Genomic DNA, 25,050 nt, shown 5'->3' on the forward strand with positions numbered 1-25,050 from the left:
TTATCTTTTCATCCGATTGTATTCAACTGTTTATGTTCTCTGAGGGGAGGCTGTGTAAACAGTAACCTAATACATTGCCTTTTTTATGACTATATAATGCTATATCACGATTTGTGTCACTTTAGTTTATTACTCACCAAGATTTTGGGGGTTGAGCGCAGTGGCTCCTCTTCCTTGGGTACAATACGAATGTAGAAGACAGCAGGGAAGATGAAAATAAGACAAGGGGCAGATGTGGCACCTGGAAACACACGCACACACACACACACACACACACACACACACACAAAAATAAGCGATTCCACATGAATATAAAGTTCAGGAACCAACAGTGTTTTCCTTGGGTTGATGTGCCTACCTATGATCCCAAAGATGCCCAAGATGTTGGGGGCAAAGATGACCAGCAGATTGATGAACGCGAGCAGAGTGAATGCAATGGCGATGTGGCGTGGCCAGTTGAAGGTCTTGTTTGGAAACATCATCTGCTGGATGGCCCTTCGTACCTGATGACAGCATACAGTACAGTATAGTAAAGTCGCTACTAGAGTGAACCCCTGCATATTCGTGCTTTGGCATTTGTAAATTTGGATTTTTCCAAATTTACCTATATTCACTGAAAATATTAGTTTTCCCATGTGATGTCAGTTTGTGCTTGTGTGTCATTTAGGCTACTATGCAGCTAATACTATAGATGAGCGTCATCTGAAGGTGGTTTGTTTGTGTTGTTAATTTAACTGCTGAAAACAGTAGTTTATGTAACATGGGTTCATGATGTGTACATGATAGATGCATGGTGTTGGCCCTTAATGGTACTCTTAAGTGCTTTGCTGCCATCTTTTGGCATGTATATAAAATTACACACCCCGTTTTTGGGGGGTGGGCAACAATTATAGCAGGGGTTCACTGTATATGGTACCCTGACACTGCCAGTGTGTTAATTGTCGATTGCACTTACAGGAAAAAGCACGATGGGCACAGTGAGTGTGACAGCAGTGAGCACAGCGACACGCACACACAAAATCAGCGTGTCATACGGGTCAATGCGACTGTAGGTGTGAAGCAGCTCAGCCTCCACTTCATCTGCATAATAAAAGATGACATTGCAAATATACATCTTCAAAATAACAGAAATATGATCATTCATAATAGCACCTGTTTGTGCACATTTGATTTTTAAATCCAGATGGGCAAGGTCATTGATTGAAATGCCCCATAAAAGAAAGAGGCCCTCGGCCCATATTTTCCCTGTTTTATAAGGACACCATATGTCACAACTTTCACTATCAACGAGGCGGGAAATGAGTAATTTTCTTACTGTGTGTCCACTAGATGGTATTGATGCTTTAGCCTTAAACATTACACTATTTATTTATTTATTTATTTATGCACGCTTCTGCAGCAGTTAACAGGGGTGCTCAGTTTACGATGGTGTTCCGTTCGTCGGTGTCCAGGTAACCCAAACCCGTACATATTACTCACCTATAATACATCCATAATTACAGTAAATACAGTGGGAGGACAAAGTTTGTGAACCATTTCGAATGTCTTGAATTTCCGCATTAATTAGTCTTAAAATGTGGTCTGAGCCAACCTGGAGTCCAATCAATGAGACAAGATTGGAGGTGTAGCTTCAAGCTGCTCTGGCCACTAGAAAACACACACCAGGTTAGAGCTGTCTCACTGTTGCCTAACATGCATAAACATACATTAGACATACCACGCCTCGCTCAAAAGAGCTCTCAGAAGACCTTTGATTAAGAATAGTTGATGAATATAAACCTGGTAAAAGTTACACAGGTATTTCTAAACCAAACCAAAATTGAAATGTTGGGGAGGGACAGAACACACAATGATGGATGAACAATGGGACCGCACACCCACATCCTTATCCTTAACCTTATCAAAACTGTAAAGCATAGCGGAGGGAGCATCATGGTAAGGTCGTGCTTTGCTGGAAAAATGAATTCACAAGTTTCTCAATATAATTTGGAGAATAACTTGAGGCCATCTGTCCAACAGTTGGAGCTCAAAAGTGGATGGGTGTTGCAAGAGGACAATGATCCAAAATACAGAAGCAAATCAACAACAGAATGGCTTCAGAAAAAGAAAATCAATGTTCTGGAGTGGCCCAGTCAAAGTCTTGACCTCAACCTGATTGAGATGCTGTGGTATGACCTCAAGAGAGCTATTCACACCAGAAATAACAGGAATTTTTCCTGAATGCGACAGTTTCGTGTTTCAAATGTATCCTAATCGTTGTGCACGTCTGATCTGCAACTACAGGAAATAATTTGGTTGAGATTATTGCTGTCAAAGGCGGGTCAACCAGTTATTAAATCCAAGTGTTCACTTACTTTTCACTCACTTTCCTGTGAATGTTTACACGTTATGCTCTATAAAAATATGAAAAAAACTTTTTTGTGTGGTATTAGTTTAAGAAGACTTGTTTATTCTTGTGATTTAGAAAAAGATCAGACTACATTTTATCACAAATTTATGCAGATATTTTAAGACGTTCCAACGAGTTCACATACTTTTTGTTCCCACTGTATTTGTATGAAAAATGCTTCTGGCCATAAATAAATATGGTGGTAACTAAGTATGTCTTCTTGTGCCGACCACATATTCTGTGTGCCTTTTGTAACCTCAAAATATCGTATGTCCGATCCGTCATAAACCGAGTGCCCCATGTATGCGCAAAAATTCAATATAAAGCACACATGCAGAAATTAATCATCCAAATGGTTAAATCCGAACTGCAATGAATATTCTGCAGTGGGAGGAGAAGTGACATTCCTCACCATAGAAGGTCAAGTATCCAAAGAGAGCAGCCAGGAAATACATGACGTACATGACTGCGATGGACATGTTGGCCACATGCTGCATCTTTTTCTTGGTGGGGCTGAAATACGAAGATATTGCCATTGTCATATCACACACACACACACACACGTTTTCAAAACACACAATAAAAGTACCGGGTAGTTAGCACATTAGCTTTAGCGGCATGAACTTCTTGCGTAGAAGTTCATGCCGCTTTGTATTCACATACACTGGAACCTCCTAAGTCAAACAATAGCCGTTCTATCACACTGGCTGATGTCCAATTTCTTTAAAATTTTACCCATAATAAATAGTAAGTGAATTAATTTGGTGTCACTGGTGGTGTATTCGTTCACTCGGCTGACTTCTCTGCAAGTAGGGTGGGTACACTTCCCACTTAGTGACGGTGTAAATGTGAGTGTGAATGTGTTCTAAGTATGTCTCTAATATGTGCCCTGTGATTGACTGGCGACGAGTCCAGGGTGTAGTCTGCCTTTCGCCCAAAGTCAGCTATGATGGGCTCCAGCTCCGCACAACATGGAGCAGGATAAGTGGGATAGAAAATGGATTGGTTGAGGAATTAATTTTTTTTAGTGTCAAACTATCACCATTATAAAACCTTTATTACCTGATCAGGCAATGTTAAGTAATATTTAGCATTCCTAACTGCCATACAAGTATCAACTGGAGTAAACCACTAAGAATAAAACAAACCCACATGGTGATTGATTGAAATAGTTTTTTGTTTAAATTTTAAGGGATATTTTCCTTTGAAAGCTAAATGTAGAACCTTTTGTCGTGTTCGATTTTGGAGGTTCCATTGTAACTCAGTAATTGTCTGTGTTTTGAAGCGAACATTACACAAACAACATGCCGAGTCATTCAAGGAGTGCCAAAACATTTCCCCAAAAAGTGCAAGGGGATCAGCCAAACACAAAGTTGACATTGTAGCCCTCTTGTTTGTTAGGTGGCAGATTACTAGTCCAAAAAGGAAGCAGGAGCTTTCTTTCCATCATAAGCACATACTTGCAGTAGCTCTGTGTAGATAGGCAGCACCTCAGGGTGGCACACAAAGGCAAACGCCAGGATGGGGATGGTGTAGGCAGTCTGAAAATGAACCCCAGAAGGTCACCATTGATACTGCAGCGCCATCCCAGACGTCTTATCACCAACTTTACGCTTTACTGGCCGTTACCCGGCCAAACAATAACAGAGAGCTAATTGTTTCCCTGTGATTACACCCCCCCAACTTAGAATGCCTTACATGTAAGCTGCTAAGCACCAGGGGTGTACTTTTGAGTGGCTGCTTTGGGCTACCAACAATTAATAAGTAAATTGTATTCTTTAAAAGAGCTAAAAGAAAGTCATAGTAAAAGTAAGGAAATAGCATGTGAATGCTGACAAATGCTGTCCCAGAGCTGAAATGTAAATACATAAATAAATAAATAGATAAATAGATTATTAGACCACATGTTAGTTGACATTGCATTAAAAGACTAATTAAAAAGAAAATGAAAAAGTAAATGAATCTATTTTTAATTTGAATTGTAATACATTCCTTTTTAATGAAATTTAAATTATTTAAATGAATTTGAATGCAATACAATTTATTAGTTTGATAAGATTAAGTTGGACAAATAATAGAAATTGAAAGTCGATAAACTTAATTTGCACTAAAATGTATTCTAAATTAAAACGAATGTTTATTTATCTGTATTTATTGATTAAACTAAATATTGTCATTTAACAACCAAATTTGAAGGGAATTGGCTCTGTATGATCAAGGCTGGCAAAAAACTTTTTCCCCCCCCTCAGAACAGACATAAGTCAAATTATAAAAATATATAAAGCCTCTCTAGCTATGGCTAACCCAATCACTGAAAACTAGTCTGAAAAGACTGAATACAACAAACAAGGGCAGCAGCATGAAGTGAAGATGCATCTTTGTCGCCAAAATTATATGTTCAATAATGCATAGGCAACAACAGTGTAATTACGAGAACATTATTTATAGCACAACACGCACCAACACTTGACACTTGACACTTGTGTCACTTTACAACACTTGAAGCAGTATGGCAGATGGCTGTAATATGCTACAAGCGCATGGAAACATTTGACCAAAAATGAGACCAGTAGAACCGTCACCGGCAAAATATGCAAGTCTATAATTTCTCAAATACAATAAAAGCTCAAGTGAAATAGAAACAGTGAAACAGAAGAATGCTTAATTTTTTGGGAACCTGGATACGATTTCCCAGATTATATTATGCTATGGAACACAAGATGATACCGGCTGACTTGTTGAAGGGAAACATGTGCAGGACTCCCACGAATTACAACAACTACAATGTAATGATTTGTATTTTTAATCCTTTCTCTCATCTGCGCTCACAAAGCACACTGATAGGTCTTCCGTTGAGAGGTCACTGACCAACTTTGATGTTTGAACCTGTCAGTCTACTTTTAACAGCTTGTTAAATGCCTCACTCTCACGTCAGGTGTGATAGAGTGCTTCAAGCAAAGCGTGACCATGCTTGGACTGTGATCTTTCACTGGCAGCATGCTGGAGATCACACAAGTGGGTGGCTGTCAGTGGCAGTCAGGAAGAGTCACATGCCCGAACCTTACTTGGGAGTTAAGGTTGGCCATTTTGGGAACGCAGGAGAGGTCCTCCGCCCCACCGGGATCCGTGATGTTCAGGAGGCCGCCAGCAGTGCCGTTGATGGTAAAGTCCACGAACGGACAAGGGACATTGAACTTCTTGTAGATGACCTGCAGAGGTGCAGAACGGAGTTGCATGAACTTGAAAGAAAGATGCAGTATGGACCAGCATATTGAGCAGACAGTATGACCCAAAGAGAAGGAGAGAGAAAGAGCGAGCGCAACACATGGATTACAGCTCAAACAGCCAAATGTAGGTCAGGAAAAGTCAGACAATCAGCATAACCTGGAACAGCAGCACGCAAAGAGCGAGCCGGGAGAGTACTAGTGAATACTGAAGAGCTGGTGGGAAGGTGAAAGACCCAATCTTGTTACAAGCTGATCATAGTGCTTCATCGTGTACTCATCGGTTATGACTATGTTTATGTTTAGCCATAAAACAAATGTCAGAGTAGACTTACCGCGATGAGGAAAAACACCATGCAGCTCAAGGAGAAGCCACTGGTGTATCCCAAATATCCTGAAACAAAGTTAGCATTACTATATGTATGAAGTGCAGTGGAACCCCAAATGTTGAGCACCCCGAAAGTTGTACAAAATGTGTTACAGCCATAAAATTCTAAGTTAATGATAATTGCCTAAAAACAATAAAGTTTGTCAGTTTGAACATTAAATAGCTTGTCTTTGTGGTGTATTCAATTAAATATAGGTTGAACATGATTTGCAAATCATTGTATTCTGTTTTTATTTATGTTTTACACAACGTCCCAGCTTCATTGGAATTGGGGTTGTACTACACAGTGGTTAACTTGTCTTTATACTTCATGTTATTTCAAACATTGCCTGTACAGTTTATAAAGGCTTTATGATGGTGACAGTTTGAGCTTGGAACAAATAAATTCCTCCATCCTTTTTTCTTTAGCACTTGTCCTCAGAGTCACAGGTGAGTTTGAGCCTATCCAAGTTGACACTGGGCGAGAGGCGGGTGACACCATGAATTTGTCGGCAGCCAATCTCAGGGCACATGTTAACAATCAACCATTCGCACTCTCCCTGCCTCTCGCCCAAAGATAGCTGCGATACCCGCACACACACGTGACCCTAGTGAGGATAAGTGGTTCAAAAAATGGATTGATGGATGGATTAAAGTGTTCATACTACAGTGCGCTCCCAATAGTTCCTTCCTGTTATACATCTCACCTGTTTGCTGATAAATCTTAGGCTATTTTACTTGGATTAGCAATTTATAAACTTACCCAGCTGCTTCATGAGTGCCAGCGGCAAGATCACGGCGATGGATACAATGATCACAAGGTAGTTGCCGTTCATGTACCATTCACTGCAGAGAGGTAGAAAAACACCAAAAACATAAGTCTGCTTACAAACGCAATACATAGAAGACAATAATGTCAGTCAGTGATTAAGACGAGGCCAGATATAGGGGTGCAGTGAATATCAACACGTGGATTAGGCCGTGTTGTGTCTCCATTGTATCTGCTATTACATGGTAAATGTACTTACGTATATAGAGCTTTATCTACACCATCACAGTGCCCAAAGCACTTTACAAAGCCTCACATTCACCCATTCACACAAACACTCATACACCAATGGGCGGCTTGCCATGCAAGGCGCTGCCAGGCCCACTGGGAGCAAATTAGGGTTCAGTCTTGCCCAAGGACACTTCCACATGCGGTCAGTCGTAATCTGGATTCGAACCAGTGACCCTTCGGTCCACCTGCTCTACCTACTGAGCCACAGCCGCCATGGTGAAAATTAACAACTGAATGTGTCCATTAATTTTGTAAAAACTTTATTTCAAGGAAAATGTTTGCAGAATAATGCTGCCTTGATAGGTTTTAACACTTAAGTTGTTCTTTAGGATAGTGTTTCCCAGCCTTTATTGAGCCAATGCACATATTTTACATGTTTTAGAAAAACAACACGGCACACTACCAAATGAAAATGTCACAAAGTACTGTCTATACACAGACATTCAAAAGCTTCGACACACACTTTTTCATGCTATTCAATGACAAACCGGTAAGGTAAGATAAGATAAGAACTCTGTTGGTTGCATCAAGTAGTTTGCATCAAGACACGATTAAGCAACAATTAACTGACTAAGTGAATTCTTAACACAGGTAAAAAAAAAAATAATAATAAGACATCATTTTGACATGGTGTCTAGGTGATAACTCTTTACCTAATTTTATGACCAGTGAATGACATTATTCTGTGTCAAAAAAATAAATAAAACACCTATATTTTGACTCAAGGGGGACGTTTTGCAAAGCATGACCGTGACACAATGCGCCACGCTACTGTCAAAACAAGGAGCTATTTTTAGTCAGGGTGATTCACTTCCTCTCTTCTATCAAGTGAGAAAATTGCATAGATACACACTCTCTTTATAGTTGTCTAGCTCTTGCATGCACATACACAATGTAAAAAATGTAGAGGCTCAACTGTCCTGTTATGATCCTGTCTTCTGGCAATCTGGTCTAGGGACACAATCTTTCCCTGATTAGCGCAGACACACAAATCTGCAATCTTTTATAAAGGCACAGATGCAGAATCCAAAATACATCTGGCAATCAAGGAACACATGAACACACACGCTATATGTACTGAATTTCATGCCTATATCACAATTTGAAAGATTCTCTTATCTGCTCCACTACATATGGTACAAGTAGCTCAGCTTCTCATAGCTGACATCATGGTCATAGTCATACCATGGTTTTTGCTAGTTGCAGCCAAGCAGTGCACTCCAGTTTGCCTCAAATGCTTTACTGACTTCTGAACGGTCAGTTATTCTGTACTGTATGTCCTTTAACGTGTGTGAAAAGCAAAGGAGAGGTTGTAAGTGGGGTAAGAGTGACGGGGTGAGGGGGTAACATCATACTCCACCTCCTAAGGAGTTGTTTTTATGCGCGGCCACCTGCACTTGACTTGAGATCTCCTAGATCTCAAGTCAAGAGATCGCCTACAGTTTACATTCGCACTCGTGGAGTGTCGCTGTGGTTTTTTTTTTTTTTTTTTTTTTTTTTGTGAGACTTTCCCGGTTTGGCCATGCTGCTCCCCTCCTCCGGGGTAACGATCACAGCTGTTCACACGCCAGCTGCACCGCATGTCCAACTGGCATGACAGTGAGAAGGCGACAGATCCTAACCCGACGCACACAATAAGTCACTACACTGGTGCCATTACGCCTTTTCTAGCACAGTAGATTCAAAGGAACATTTATGCTTTTATTATCCAAAATGCTGCCATTGTGACCGTAGGATTTTGTTTACACTGTATATTATTTGTACAGAACCTGAATACAGTCATATACAGGGGATAGAGAAAGAGCTCTATCTTGAATAGTGGGGAAAAAAAACGTGACTTGAATTGAGGCCCCCCCAAAAATGTCTGCCTATATTAATAGTTTAAACTGTAAATATACCAAAAACTATGACCCCAAAACACTTAAATATTATTTCAAACTCATCATCTCACAGTACCCTTAAAAATATTATTTGATTTAAAAGAAACAATAGCTGAATAGCTGAGTTTTTCAGCCAATAGCTAAAGATTTGCAAATAGGTGAACTTGAAGATAGGTGAATTAGCAAATAGGAGAATTTGCAAATAGCAAACTACAAATAGGCGGGGGTTCACTGTATTTTTATATTGAATGTGAGTGCGAGTGGTTGTGTGTTTATGTGTGCCCTGAATATGTACCTCATAAAGTGCCGGTTGGTTCCGATACCAGCAGTTTCTCAACGGGCCAGTGTCAATGAAAACAAATGAGGAATCTATTGCTTTCTGCCTAATATAAGCAAGTCCCTGTATGTGATGTTTATCCCTGCTAGTACAAAATGGGAATAATTCATTTTATGTTATGCACAGATTACTCACCCTGCTGGCTTATCCACCTTAAGGAAGGCCTGAATGACCAACGGAAATTCATACTTGACTATGTACAGATAACTGGACATGGCTGTGAAAGGGAGGAACACACAGTTAGATTTCAGATGGAGAGGATTATGTAGGATACACTAACGGAGGAAATCTCTGCATATTGTGATCGAAAATTTCACACATTTATTCGGAGATGTGTACATGAGAGGACAGATTTGCAGCGTGTGTGCTCACCTCCAATGTTCTGCAGTGTGATGGCGATACCTGCCGCCATCTTGCCAGGGGTGCCAAAAGCCCTGTAGCCAAGCTGCTCATAAGCACGGATGCCTTAAAGCATGAAGAAACGTTCATAACGTGCATAACCAATGGGGGCTATCCATAAAATAATGTAGATGGATATATGAATGATGGATAGATAGCTCGATATAATATCTTCTAGTATTGTACTGTTACCTGTTTTAATTATTGTTGTGTTTAGGGCTGCAGCTATCGAGTTGTAGAATCAAGTGCTCTATGATTATCCCCTTGATTAATCAAGTAATCAGATGAAATTTATTTTGCATTATTAAACACAATAACATGAATGTGAGGTGCAGGTTTTATTTTTGTCCACCTGGGGTCGCCATCCTCTTATTCTACTTTAGTAATCTGTGACTTTGAGTGTGTATGGCTTTTAAAACTGAGGCCTGGCAAGTGAGCTGGGTGTCAGCGAATGAGAGTGTAGAGATGGCTGGCTGTTAACACGTGTTGAGTAATTTGGCGTGAGTTGTAACCATCGGCAGCTCATGTATTAATGTGCTTATTACGTGTTGTTTTCTTACCAAAATGTGTTCAGTAAAGCGATTCAAAGTGCACCGGTGGCTGTGTCTATCCTTGACCACTGTCGGGGGCGTTCAAACTAATGATGGTAGGACAGGTACAGTTGATGTTCTGTTGTGGTACACATTGCACTTACTTTTACGGACTCTTTCTAACTGGCTCGCCGCCATCGCACTAACTTATCCCTACACGGAGTGGTGCGTGCGACGGCAGTAACATTAGTCCGTGTGGGAAAATGATCCCTTCAAAGCTTTGAAGCAGAGATTTTGCTAAAATCTTTTTTTTTTAAATCAAATTCTTCAAAATATTCGATTAATTGTTGCAGACCTATTTGCGATTAATGGGAAACTTACATTTTTACCTACAGTACCTAGTACCTATTGAGTATTTCTCCAAATCACTATTAAGGACTGCTGCCATGTTGGTTATACTGTTAATGTGCACCCTACAACTGCTACTACTACTACTACTACTGCTATAATTGTACACATTTAACAGAACGTCAAACTTCACCTTCCACTGTAAAGTGAAAAAAGTGAAACATTTAACCAATACAAACAGGATCGATAGTGAAACTGTTACATACCTACAATACCAGAAGACTTGAGCAGTAAATGAATGGAATATGATGAAAGGGCAGCCACCACTGTTAGGAGAACCCTGAAATAAATAGAATCATTCTTAGCAAAAACAGCATTGAACTCGTTAATCAAACCAACTGCGACTACTGTAAATAGAAATAGAAAGTCATACATTCATTTCTTTACCCTGAACTGCACTTAAGCATGTAGGCTATTTACACAGCTGTGGTATAGAAACACGCTGGCGAGCTCCCGTGGCTCGCCTTTATGTTTGATTGTTACTGCAGCTGATCAACTCGGCTGCCCTCTGCCCTCTACCACACTTAGCAGCCACACAGCAGATGGACTTTTTCAGAAGAAACGATGCAATCTTGGGATTGACAGAATGAGGGAAAATCCAGAGTTAACAATAATCTCCCTCCTCTGCTCTATTCCATCTCTACCCGCAACCATGTTTTATTCACTTTTACTTATAGTGTGTGTGTGAGTGTATATATGAACTGGTTTTGCAGCACGGTGGACGACTGGTTAGAGCGTCTGCCTCACAGTTCTCAGGACCGGGGTTCAATCCCCGGCCCCGTCTGTGTGGAATTTGGATGTTCTCCCCGTGCCTGTGTGGGTTTCCTCCGGGCACTCCCCTTTCCTCCCACATCCCCAAAACATGCATGGTAGGTTAATTGACAACTCTAAATTGCCCGTACGTGTGAATGTGAGTGCGAATGGTTGTTTGTTTATGTGTGCCCTGCGATTGGCTGGCAACCAGTTCAGGGTGTACCCCGTCTCCTGCCCGATGATAGCTGGGATAGGCTCCAGCACGCCCGCGACCCTAGTGAGGAGAAGCGGCTCAGAAAATGGATGGATGGATGAACTGATTTTCAAAATGTGGGACAGTGGGTCTCTCCTGATGGTGCAAAAAAACAACTCAGGCCTCCCCTATCATCCACCATAAGCAATGCGCACTCTTAATGTTAAAACAACTATTGCTGTGGTTCAATGACCATGAATGTAAATGTGAATGGTAGTCTGTCTTCAGGTACCATCTGATTGACCGGCGACCTGCCATCTTGCCTGAATTAGTCCGCCTTTCTCAGAGTCAGCTAGGATATGCTCCATTTGCCCGGCATCCTGAACAGGATAAGTGGCAGAGTGCAGATGGATGGTTTTTCACAGTTTACCCTCAAATCAATTCCTTAAACAAACTGTGAGAAACTCTTACTGATGCTCATACTATTAACAGTTTGTTATTCCAATGTGGGTCAATGTGGAAGAATGCTGGGCCGCCTTGAGGTGGAGGATTTAGTCCGTTGAGTGGCAGTGGGAGGACAGATCTGCTGACAATCTCACGAGGTGATACACTGTTGTGCTGCTCACAGTTTTACACCACACTGCATTCCAAGCTTGGCCTTAGCCACAGACATGCCGAAACTTCTGAAGCAGCCAATATTTTGTTTGTTTGTTTGGTTGAATCATTAGAATACAAGGGGAACATAAAAGTCCATGTTATAAATTAAGCAAATTATCTAATATATTTTTACAGTACACTTACTGTAAATGAAGAGCATGCGTAAAGGTGCAGATCTTGAGTTGTTCCCAGTCAAAACTATATTTTTATCTGAACTAAGCTATCGTAACGACCATAAACTTTGGTACAATTTTCTTACCTCCATCGTTCTCTACACATTTTATCCTGTTCAAAGTTGCAAGGGGGACTGGAGCCTTTCCTAGTTGACTAAAGGTGAAAGGCATAATACACCTCGAACTGGTCTCCGGTCAATGGTTGGACGTATGTGAATGGGGCACTGCCCAGGAATCGAGCCCATGCCAACAGCGTAAAAGTCAGCAGTGTGAACCGCTGGCCAAGAGTCAAAGACAACCACCCACCCACACACGCGCACGCACGCAGGGTTCATTCAGTTCAAAAAGTGAAAAATTTGAGACCACACAACTCAGCTCAATATAAGAAGCTTTTTTGTAACACGAGGGTAAATCCTGCAGACATGACCGCCTTTGAAAACACCTCAAATTATGTCATGTAATAATTTAAGGTGAGATGAGATTAAAACATGCTTTCCATTGCTACGATATTGCTTAAAAATAATGGCTTCCTTGTGTTACTACTTTTTGTAGAAGAACAGACAGACAGACAGACAGATGGCTCAACTACCTGCCCCCTTCCATATATCCTCTGTACTCATGGCTGAGACATCCAACCTGTGACCCTCGGCCATATTCTTAACCAGGCAGCTGTCCTGTCTTCTCGACTTTCCTTAAGAAACTGTACAGTAAGTGCTACAGGTGAAACGGTCATTCACCCGGAACCTTGCATGCCTTAAGTACAGTATCTATAGCCCTTCACACTTGGCCCTGTGTTTCCATAACAACTGCGTTCGTTATGAATGGAACACTCATTAACACATGGCCTCAAGGATTCAATACACTTCTTAGGATAAGAACAAAAAGATCCTCAAGAGTCTCCAAAGTCTGACTCAGCGCTTCATAGATGACCATTGAAGCCTCTCACGCCTCACATAAGGACAATGTAACAAACACGGTTACTATATCTTTCAAACAGAAGGCAGTAAAACCAACTGCTTTTTAGTACCTGGGAGCTGCTGAGAAAATGGCTCTGACAGACACCGATGCTGCAGAGGCTTAAGGACGTTAAGCCCCCCACACATGGGGCACATACACATACTGTAGAAAGTCAAGGAACAAGCCATTAAAATGTGGAAGGCATACATTTAGCATAGCTGAAACGGGACTTTCATTGGCCTTTGAAGAGGAACCGTATTTGCTCTTCAGAGTGCCATGCTTAATAGGAGGCTGTTAAAATTAAATTGGGAATTATTCATGGTCAGAAATGACTTGGGAAAACAATTAGCATTAAGAAAATGACTCAGACAACATCACTGATGATGAGTCAAAATAAATATAGTGGAACCTCAAAAGTCACGCTTGAGTATGAGTTTCAACATTTTCAATTGAAAGTTGCAGAAAAGCAGTTTGAACTTCCTTTTTTCTTTTTTTATGTAACCACAAAAAGGTACAGGTAATGGCAAATAGGAAAACAACTGATGAGCAAGACCAAGAAATTAAATTTAATGAAAAATAAACTTATTGCCATGTAGGAAAGCCATCCACATCACATAAAACCTGGTCACTCAGTGCAATATGACTAAAGCAGCAATAAGTCGAAAATAATCATAAAAATAAGAAAAACTGATTTTTTTTCCACAGAAAGTGAGCTGCTTACACTTTATGTGAAGCTTCTCACCTCTCAAGCACAAGCTTTCTCAATCTCTCTCTCTCTCTCTCTCTCTCTCTCTCTCACCCCTCCTTTGTTTCTGAACCCGTCGTATAACAAAAAAAAGGCAAGTACACAATTTATTGTTTTTCACATTTTCATTTTAAGAATGAGAAACACGGTGAAGTAGTGGTTAGCACATACTGTAGGTTCTCCTGTGTGGAGTTTGCATGTTCTCACTGTACTTGTATGGGTTTTCTCTGCAGTTCCACCCACAGCCCAAAAACATGCACGTTATGTTAAAGACTAAATTGTCCGTACGTGTGAATCTAACCCTAGACTCCAAACCCTGATGAGGACAAGCACTGTAGAAAATGGATGTACTGTATGTAAATTAACAGAATGCAATCAAGCTTAGAAGTTTGACTGTATTTTCAAACAACTTACAAAAAGAGAACGACTCCTGTGTTGGCCATTGCGTATGCCAGTCCAAGGATGCCACTTCCCATGATGGCGTTGCCCAGGTTGAAGATGGACATCCCAAATGATGTTTTTCCCTCAAACTAAAACCAAAATAGGAGTGAATAACATTTTACTATTCCATGCATGTATTGTATATTGCACTTCAGAGTCAAATGACCTTACATCAGTAAATCGTGTTGTTTTGCTGTTGTCGGCACCTGATAAGAACTCCTGACCTTCCGGCTGGTTGGCCTCTGTGTTCTCAGTTGGGTTAGGACTTCAGTGAGGAAAAAAAAAAAAAGAAAACACTTACCATCACAAATGAAGCCAAGTGATGTTAACTGTGAAAAACTGTTGCGAGGTCAATATTACTATAAAGTGCCTTTTCTGCCCTCATCAGAAACACTCATCATGAATATGTAGCTGAATAATGAAACTCTGATGTCTTCTTATACCAGTACAATGCTTAGTGTCTTAAAATTTGTCCTTATTTTTTTTCATTTGATGAATGTGCTTTTGGCTGTTCTGCACACTGCTCTGCTATCTACGGTGTGGTTAAATGATAATAGACAACAAAATTAACATGGTTTTATTGTCCATAAGTTAATTGATAAAACAAGTCACTTTGACCATGTATATCCTGTTTACATAATCATATTGAACATTTTGCATGTGTCCCTGAAATTGTCGTCTACCCTGCCTTTATGGGAGGACTGACCTTTGAAGAAAATGGATGTTGTCAACCTTAACATATCCACTCTGTCATTGTAAACTATCAATTGATACAAGAACCTTTAAGAAATCTCAATATATTTGTTAAACAGTACACAGTCAGCTTGCTAACTTAATCCATTTGATAAGTGAAGGTCAACCATGTACTCATTAAATGCAGAAAATAGCTGTGTCAACAAGCTCACATATTTTGCAGTTTGCATGTACATGGTCTGCTTGCAGTTAATTTAGAGGTAAAAGATAAAAAGTTTGAAATGGGGAACTCGACAAGACACCTTATGGTGATATTGATTCTGCTAACATTGACAGAAAACAAATCTTTAGGAGAGACATACCTAACATTCTGGACACTGTTGGGTACTGTTTCCCTACAAGCATTGTAGCGAGGCCATCCATCACCCAACGAGTGCACAATTAGAAAATGATACTCAGTCATAATACAATAACAACAACCATACAATGACCGGATTGTCTATGACTGAAGGAGGGACAGCTATTACATGTTGGAAAATGACTGCCAGGCAACAGGGACAGGATAATTAGGCTTTTAGGTCAGGCAATTATGCAGCACTGACTGTTTTTCAATCAGTCTGCAATGAGGAAGTCAGTGTCTTGCTTAAAGCTACTTACACCGAGCGGTTACATCACATTCCCTGTTATTCCCGGGATTGTGCCATAAACCCTGCAGTTATGGGACAGTTACTATAGTGACTAGGCCGTAGGGATGATGCCATCATTAGCCAACTAATCAGTGAGGCCACATTATCTTGAGACTGATGAATGAATTGTAAACATGTTTTATATTGAGTTTCAGACAAATATGGTTTGAAGTTTAATCACATTGTCATGTGTCTAACAGATTCTCAACTTCAAAAGATTCCACCAAGCATTGCTAATCCCAGCATGCAGTGTTTAGACACACTCACGTTGGCCCATCATCCACAGGTGATGTTTTGGACGATGCAGTCATCTCATCTACCACATCGTGACCTTTCCCATTAGGAATGGCATTCATCTCAGAGGGGGCCGTCTCCGCGCCCTCGGCTGGCTTGTCCTCACTCATGTCTTCTCTGCTGCCTTGGTGGCTATGAAAGGAAAACTGGCTTCAGTTGTATCTTTGTGCAAGGAGAATACGCTGTTTATTTCCCACCGGGGATCTGCGGAAGGGAAAAGATGAACATTATGAACACATTTTATGAAGTGATGGTAGCGATAGTGAAATATAATATGTAACATATATGAAATTAAACAACAAAATAATTCAAAGAATAAGTTTCAATTATCCCCTATTGATTGTTTTTAAAGTGTTGCAGGTGAGCTGGAGCCTCTCACAACTGACTTTGGGCAAGAGGCGGGGTACACCCTCGACTGGTTGCCAGCCAATCACAAGGAACATACATTCAAATATCCATTCATATTCACATTCACACCAACAGACAATTTACAGCCTTTAATGAACCTAACTTGTATTTTTTTAGAATGTGGGTGGAAGTCAGAGTACCCGGAGAACGTCCACACAAGCCCATGGGGAGAAGTTCCAATTTGATATTTAATTTCAGAACTGTGAGGTAGACGTACTAACAAATGGGCCACGTGCTCCCCTCCCTTATTAATTATGTTGTTTTTTAAAGTACTGGAAATAATAAGGTAATCATAATTACCGATTGGTTGGAACATGCTGTACAGTGGCTGATACAGGTCAAGTGATTGACTTCTAATTATACTTGCACGACAGGTATGTTTACTTACATTGTCTGGAGATTTTATAATGGAAACTATTAGAGACTCACTCACTAAACTATTAGAGACTCACTCACTATGATTTACCTTTGGGAAACTTTATTTTGAAATAATAGCAACTCTAAGTCAATCAGCATCATAGAAAGTATTATATTCAACTTTTTTCAAATCACATTATGTTCCATGAAAAGTGTTCCTGGATTTTTTCTGGATTTTCTTTTCTTAACACAGGTCTATCTGGGACAATAGGAGAATTTGAAAAAGTCAGCATTGGCTCAAAGTAAATAGTGGGCAAAGTACAGCAATAAATAGATGTTTTGATAAATTCTAATCATAATTGACATATCAACCAACAGGTCAGGCCAAGCGGAAGGAGGGACTTTAATTTAAGTGTGACACACTTGGCTATTTCCTAGGAGTCGTGCGGTGCTGTCTTAGATGACCGGCTGGCTCAGAAAGGGGCCTGTGACGTGGCTCCTGGACGGTGCAGAGCAGAGGCCCCCCAGCTGGCTGGCACTGAATGATCCCTTGCGCTATGCTGCATAAACACCCCTGAAGGCTAAAAGGGAGAGCACGCTGGGTGCCACACACACATAAATGCCGCACAGATATAAACGGGGGAACCAGCTCGGACCAGCTACCGACCGGTTTCAGCTGTCTTTTTTTGTTTTGTTTTGCTTGACATTCCTCTCTTAGTCCACTTGTTTATTGAGGAGCGTTCAACGTAGCAACAATGCAGGGGTTTTCTGTTGCACCATTCCTGGCAACCACTCAGCTATCTTTGCTATCCGCCCCAGGGTTCTTCCGCTCCACAGCTTTCCCTCTAATGTAGCTTTTTGTAATATTAGCTCACAGTGACAGGTGAATACACCTAGACTTCATCTATCATGCTTGTGAGGCTGTCTTACCAACCACGTTGCCGTGAGCTTCGCTGCACAGCCAGGCCTCTCCGTGTCTGTGGCTAAACCCCAGGCAACGTGGTTGGGCAGCAAAGCACAGTGCACAATGGCGCATGTTGTGCCGTTTCCTGGGAACAGGTTGGGTAACAGTGGTACTATTGTGCCAGGGCATCATTATACTGCCGGGGCCCCCTTGGCTGTAGTTTGCTGGGCCACTCGAGAGTATGAAAAAAAAGCTCTAATTGAAAAGACGCCACCTTGGATTCAGCAAATGCCACGGTCCTTTATTTGTGTGCAGCTGTAGGAGAATTGCTGACGGCAGCGATGGCCCCTCACCTTCAACAAATCGCTGCACAGAACCGCCCTGCCACTCACAGGGTCTACAAATCTCAAGAAGAGTAAGGGGAGGCCATTTAAGGACAATGGACGATGGGCTGTCTAGTTACAAGAGTGCCACCTCAATGGCCTCAGCAGTGCAGATACAAACAGAAGAGCTGATTGGTGAGAGTCATCGCTCCTACAATCATTGTGTTCGATACCGACCAAAGGCAACAGAGGATTTGCAGTCAGTCCTATCACCCACAAGGGTATGCCTACTCAGTTGGAATGAGCGGCATCCAAAGTAAGTAGAGAAACATGCAGCACAATTACTGGGGAGCCAATAAACAGAGCAAAACAAAATAACTCTTCGGATTATTAAGAAATACAGATGTTTATTTGAAGGAGTCAAACTGAGACAAACGAGGCCTCTATTTGTATAAATAATGTACCTGTGTGTGTTTGGGGGGGTTTGAACTAGAGTAGACATGCTAGTTGATTGGTTGACAGAGAAAAGTTACTTCTGATTTACAACGGGAATGGCAATTGTAAACACCTTTCCGTAGATTTTTGTGTCCTGTCATTATCGGTCCTATTAATATGCATCACAGTTACAGTGAACTAATAGTTCCTTATATACTATAATTAATGGAAGGTTTTTATATATATATATATATATATATATATATCCCACTCTGGCTCCATCTTGTACCTCTAATTTTATTTTATAGAAATCGCTGCACCTGAGATAAAAAAAACAATCAGAGACACGAGGCGTGACTGACGAGGTGTCAATCATTAGCTGGGGCGCTCGCAAGCACACTCATAGGGAGAACACTCATGCAGCCTAATGCTGACCTGTTAGCCTGGGCTTCAGGAGCTTTGCTGAATGACAGAATGTTCACTTTGCCAAAACTAGCCGTAAGACTAGCAAACAGAAGCAGACCGAAGAAGCGGCAAAGAAAGACATTGGATAGATCCCAAGACAAAACAAGGGTAAACATAGGAGTTGCTTTTCAGAGGTGGAGAGAGCTCAGAAGCAAGGCATTAGCAACATTTCTGCTCGACTGGTAAGTTTATCACCTCATTTTGATTTTTAATTGATTGTACATTCCCAAAAATAAAACTTCAAACAGATGTACGGATGTACTATATCCCTCTTCCAAACGATCATTCGTGTGCCCCGAAACCACCCACCCACCCGTAACTGCGTGCTGGGCAGTATGTGGGATGAGCTAAAAAAAATATAGCAATGATGATAATCATAATGATAATAATAATAATAATAATATTGTGTTTCATGAATTGATTTCTGCAATGATTCAGAGGGTACCATGTCTGATGTTGAAATACGTCTGTCATCCACCACATGCGTGTCTGTGTGCTTGCATGTACCCCGATCAAATTCACCAAAACCGCATTAGATCACCTACGTCAAGGCTGAGACGTGGTCCCAGTAGGCGTAAGTTAATACGGACTTTCGGACACTAACGTTTCACTCCACCAAGCGCATCTCCAAGGGCACAACCTCGCTGTGCCAATATGCCCAGCTTGGCGCAGAACGGTCTAACAAAGTGGCAAACACAAGTCTTGCGCGTGCACAAAAATCAAGATGTGCAAGAGAGACTGAGAGACGTAGTCTCTCCAGCGTGTCCTGGGTCGTCCCCGGGGTCTCCTCCAGGTGGGACGTGCCCAGAACACCTCACCGTGGAGGCATCCGAATCAGATGCCCCAGCCACCTCATCTGGCTCCTCTCAATGTGGAGGAGCAGCGGCTCTACTCTGAGCTCCTCCCGGATGACCGAGCATTCTCACCCTATCTCTAAGGGAGAGCCCAGACACCCTGCGGAGGAAACTCATTTTGGCCGCTTGTATCCGGGATCTGGTTCTTTCGGTCACGACCCACAGCTCGTGACCATAGGTGAGGGTAGGAATGTTGATCGACCGGTAAATTGAGAGTTTCGCCTTTCGGCTTTCTTAAAAAGGGGGACCACAACCCAGTATGCCAATCCAGAGGCACTCTGCCCGATGTCCACGCGATGTTGCAGGGGCGTGTCAACCAGGACAGCCCCACAACATCCAGAGCCTTTAGGAACTCTGGGCGAATCTCATCCACCCCTGGGGCCTTGCCACCGAGGAGCTTTTTAACCACCTCAGTGACCTCAACCCCAGAGATAGGAGAGACCGCCTCAGAGACCCCAAACTCTGCTTCTTCATGGGAAGGCGTGTCGGTGGCATTGAGGAGGTCTTCGAAGTATTCTCCCCACCGACTCACAACGTCCCGAATCGAGGTCAGCAGCGCCCCATCCCCAATACACACAGTGTTGATGGTGCACTGCTTCCCCCCGCCTGAGACGCCGGATGGTGGAACAGAATTTCCTCGAACCTGGAAATCACTGGTGTAAAAAATGAAGCCCTGTTTTATTTCTAAGACTTCAAGCTTCGTGTGCGAATTGAAAACGCTGCAGAAACAACAGTGGCTTGTCATAAACTCTGTGGGAGGGTCTTTAAAGACATTTGGCCACACACTGCACTATATTATGTCATGTTTTTCTTCTTTGTTGAAATCACTGTTGTTGAAATCCGTCCTGGTGCTATGATGTCATGCTATTTGGAAAGCTCATGCAGCTATAAGCACCGCATCTACATACCTGTGGTGCCAACACTAAACACATCAGGGTGTAGTGTACTGAACCGAACTGTATTGCTTGGTGAAACATGGCTATAGTAAAGGTAATTAGAGCTATCTAATGGCACCATCTTATATATTTTACCCAGAGTTGATTTTTACCAAGCAAATTGAAGACGACACATTGTCTGTGTTAGAGCGGAGGCCGCGATTTGAGGATACAGTGGTGCCATGAGATACGGGTTTAATTTATTCCGGGACCACGCTCGTAACTCAAAACGATCTCTTAACAATATCTCAAATATCTTTGCCCACTGTAATGAACTGAAATGCCATTAATTCGTTCCAGCCTCTTCCCAAAAAAAGTTTTAATTAAGAAAATAGCACTCTATAATATTGTACTTAAAAAACACATCTGTCTCACAGTTCTGACGACCCGGGTTCAAATCTGGCCTCGCCTGTGTGGAGTTTGCATGTTCTCCTCGAGTTTTCTCCGGGTACTCAGGTTTCCTCCCACAACCCAAAAACATGGATGTTTGGTGGATTGAAGACTCTAAATTGTCCGCAGGTGTGAATGTGAGCGCTGTTTGGTTACATGTGCCCTGCGATTGGCTGGCGACCAGTTCAGGGTGTACCCCGCCTGTCGCCCAAAGATAGCTGGGGTAGACTCCAACACGCCCACGACCGTAGTGAGGATAAGCGGTACGCAAAATGAATGAATGAATGATTTAATGCTTCAGTTATAGTCATTGTGTTGCTCCTTCTGGTATGACCACCTTGGCCACTGAGGGCCGTATAATACAGTCATACAGACCAAAATTAGTAAGAGTCACCACTACTTTTAGTGACTCAGTAATCTGCAATAGTTTTAGTTGTTCTTCCCAGAGCATAAAGAATATATGCTTGCCAATATTGTGATATTGTCTGACTACATGTGTTGCTGCACCCTTTGTGTTCAGACATCTGTTGCTTAAAGGGACATAATTCAGTGACGATCGATGCTAATTATTGGCCAGTCAATGTTGTTTTCCATTATGCCTTGGCACATATGTGGGGGCATTAAGACAAAGTTGTTTGGTTGTTTTAAACAAGTGTAATTCATCTTTGTTTGATGTTTAGTTTGACAATAAACTTCAACTGGAAGTGACATTAAACAGCTTGAAGTCTATTTTCTGAAGAATTGTTCACCATATGCCAAACTGCTGCATATTGTGGAGTGAGTTGAGTTCATTGTCACCATACAGCGCTCGTATCTCAAGTTGGTGCTCGCAAGTCCAATCAAAAAAATGGCTCAATGACAGCTCGTATCTTGAAAGACCTAGGAGTCAGGTCACTCATATCTCAAGACACCACTGTATTTGGCAACATATTAACATTAACATCTAATCCAAAAATATACTAAAGAACATGAAAAGTCATTTCTTAGCAGTTATACTATATGTAGATGATAAAATTCAAATCTCTCATGCAGCAAATTATTTGACAAGCCAAAATATGTGCACATCTGCAGGAACTTCTTGCGAAGGTAATTAATTCTCTATAGAAAAAAGCAAAGGCACCTCTCTCTCTCACTTGCTCTCTCTTTCTCTTTGGCGTTGTATTTTTTTCTAAATGCGTCATAGAGATTTGCAGAACACAGATCGACTGACAGGATGAGGATAAATCTTTGTCAACTGTCGGATTGTGCCGCAGAAGACACATAAAATATGACCGTTGAACAACTTTCCAAAAAACATGAACTGGGAGATGAAAATGAGTAATATTGCATTAAAACGCATCTGATGAGCCACAGTTGTTTTATGACTGTCCAAGGGTGAGTAAATAACACATTGTGGTGGTCTTTGTGGGAGTAGTAAATGAGTCTTTTCATGGTAACAGGCGAGGCTATGTTTATTTGAGCCCTCTTCCAAATCGGCACCTCACTTTGCCAGCACAAGCTGAGCCTCGATTTCGCCTGCTCTGACGCAAGCCTTTGTCCTGAGAGACGTCAGCGCCAGAGCAGTTTTGTTGATTGTTATTCCTAAAGTGATACCTGAACAGACTGCGATTTTGCACTCTGATTCATCCTCCGTCATTCATATGCATGTGCGCATTTGTTATTTTTCACAGAGAATGATCAAATGTGCAACTTTATACTGTAAGTCACAAGTGCCTCCAACTTGATGACGATCTCACAGGATCTTGTTGTTATGGAAGCTTACTTAATTGAGTCCACAGTGCAGTTTTGAGAATCTTCATCCATTCAAGTGTATTATCAACAATCTGTAATTTTCAATCAAAGGATGGAGGAAATGCAATAAAAAAATATTACTCACTTTAGTTTTCTGAATGGTACAACAAATGCAAATTCCTCACCATCCCTTCCGGCCTGTGATCAGAAAGAGATTTTCTGCAGATTAAGAGATTAAACATGGTCACCATTTTACTGATGGGCAGCTAATAGATATATCAGGCAATATTTTATTGTATAATACTGGGTTGGAACTGGAGACATTGGATGGTCTGGATGATCGGATTTGGAAGCATCTCGTGGGAAATTAGGATGAAACCTCTCAGGCCATTCCATCCGTCCTTGCTTGTGTACATAAATAGCTACAGGGGAGTGAATAGCCTCGCTCTAACCCCACGACATGTCACAAAGCAGTGTTTAAATGCTGCTGCATGTGCCAATGAACACAGCAGCTGCTTGATTAAAAAAAAAAAAAAAAAAAAAAAAAAAAGTAGTAAACACTCCATGATGGTGTCAAATAGGCCATCTGTCTGTTTTGGGGATTTTTCACTTAGGGGTGATCATGCACATTAATATACATGATGGCAATACATACACTTGCATATTCAGGGTGACTATGAGGGAATGGTACAGGATCAGGGGTTGGTATTGTCGGTACCAATTTGTTGATGATCAACGATGCAACTTGTGGAGGTTTAGCTCAGAGGTTACTTTGAAACACCACAGATTCAAACCGAGGGCACTGTCCTACTTCTATAGTCCAATTTCCCATTGGAATGTTAATTTGTTACAATGTTTTCTCAGTAGTTTTGGTAGAAATATCTGATTCTTTGATAAGAATATTACCATTATTTGGTTTCAAAATGTTGATTATTTGTGAAAATCTACAACCAATAATAGTGTAAGGATACATCAAAATCAGCTAGCTTGCTTAGCCATAGCCTCACTACTCCTGCAATTGGCCATCAGATTAAATGGTCTTGGGTGTTTGTGGTTACCTTCAACGCTTGTTGATCTTGCAGGACCAGGGGCCAGCGGTTCAAACCCAGGGCACTGTCCTCCATTTTTCTGGTTCAATTTTCCCTTATAAATTTAATTTCTTACAATGTTTTTTTCAGTGATTTTACTAGAAATATCAGTCTTGGATTTTCTTTTCACTAATTTTATTTTAAAATGATGATAATTTGCAAAAAGGTACAAACGATAAGAACGTAAGGATAAAGGTCAAAGCTTCACTACCACAGCAATTGGTCATCAGATTAAATCGACCTATTGTAGCATAATTACCAGAGTATTGATGATTATCAACAACCCCACTTTGTTGAGGTTACTTCAAAGCTCATTAATCTTGCAGGACTGCGGGCCAGAGATTCAACCAAGTGTGTCGTGCCCAGTGTTTTGCAATAAAATATTGTCTGAGGATTTGTAACCCAGTTTGCCCTTACAATATTCGTTTGCTCAGTTTTTTTCAACAGTTTTCATTGAAATATTTAGGTTAATTGTGTTAAATAACTGGATTTTAAAACGTTGATTATTCGTAACATTTACAAACCTCATCCCAATTTTGCTACTGTTGCATACGTTCCTAAAAAAAAAAGATTTGGTCTGATGTATTCAACTGCTGAACCACTGACGTTTCGAGGGGCTCCTCGGCTGGGAAATCAAAATAAGAAATAAAAATAAAGTACTTGTTTTTTATGTAAATACTGAATCAGAGCGAGATTATCAGGTGCGCCACGGGAAATTATCCAATTTCACCTAATTGGTCTTAAAATGATTATTCATTCACTACAAATAATGTATCTATGTTCATCTGTCCATGCCAGCGACGTATACTGACAGGCAGAACAATTAAATGCTTTTCCACTAGATATCAGAAGGTACAATAAACCTGTGTATCCACCAGCTGCTAATCATACAAGAGAATAAGCCATGGCTTCCTGGAGTATATCAGGTTTGTGTTTAACAAAACGCCCAGATATCACACTGGGTACAGTAAGTA

The 25,050-nt window shown here is 41.2% G+C and overlaps 1 protein-coding gene across 1 annotated transcript in view; it reads right to left on the reverse strand.

Moving 5' to 3' along the window:
* Positions 1-25,050, reverse strand: part of LOC133408674 (sodium-coupled neutral amino acid transporter 3-like) — a 34,565-nt gene that overhangs the window by 3,202 nt on the left and 6,313 nt on the right. The window contains exons 2-16 of the mRNA XM_061687808.1: positions 16,160-16,390; positions 15,569-15,601; positions 14,685-14,778; positions 14,487-14,602; positions 10,801-10,874; positions 9,630-9,722; positions 9,393-9,474; positions 6,744-6,826; positions 5,949-6,007; positions 5,455-5,598; positions 3,854-3,930; positions 2,802-2,902; positions 956-1,080; positions 359-503; positions 138-241 (exon numbers count right to left, since the gene is read on the reverse strand). Coding sequence (XP_061543792.1) covers positions 138-241; positions 359-503; positions 956-1,080; positions 2,802-2,902; positions 3,854-3,930; positions 5,455-5,598; positions 5,949-6,007; positions 6,744-6,826; positions 9,393-9,474; positions 9,630-9,722; positions 10,801-10,874; positions 14,487-14,602; positions 14,685-14,778; positions 15,569-15,601; positions 16,160-16,296 — 1,467 coding nt within the window. The 5' untranslated portion in view covers positions 16,297-16,390. The remainder of the gene's footprint in view (positions 1-137; positions 242-358; positions 504-955; positions 1,081-2,801; positions 2,903-3,853; positions 3,931-5,454; positions 5,599-5,948; positions 6,008-6,743; positions 6,827-9,392; positions 9,475-9,629; positions 9,723-10,800; positions 10,875-14,486; positions 14,603-14,684; positions 14,779-15,568; positions 15,602-16,159; positions 16,391-25,050) is intronic.

Source organism: Phycodurus eques, chromosome 10, assembly GCF_024500275.1.
Source record: "Phycodurus eques isolate BA_2022a chromosome 10, UOR_Pequ_1.1, whole genome shotgun sequence".
NCBI classification, from domain to species: Eukaryota; Metazoa; Chordata; class Actinopteri; order Syngnathiformes; family Syngnathidae; genus Phycodurus; species Phycodurus eques.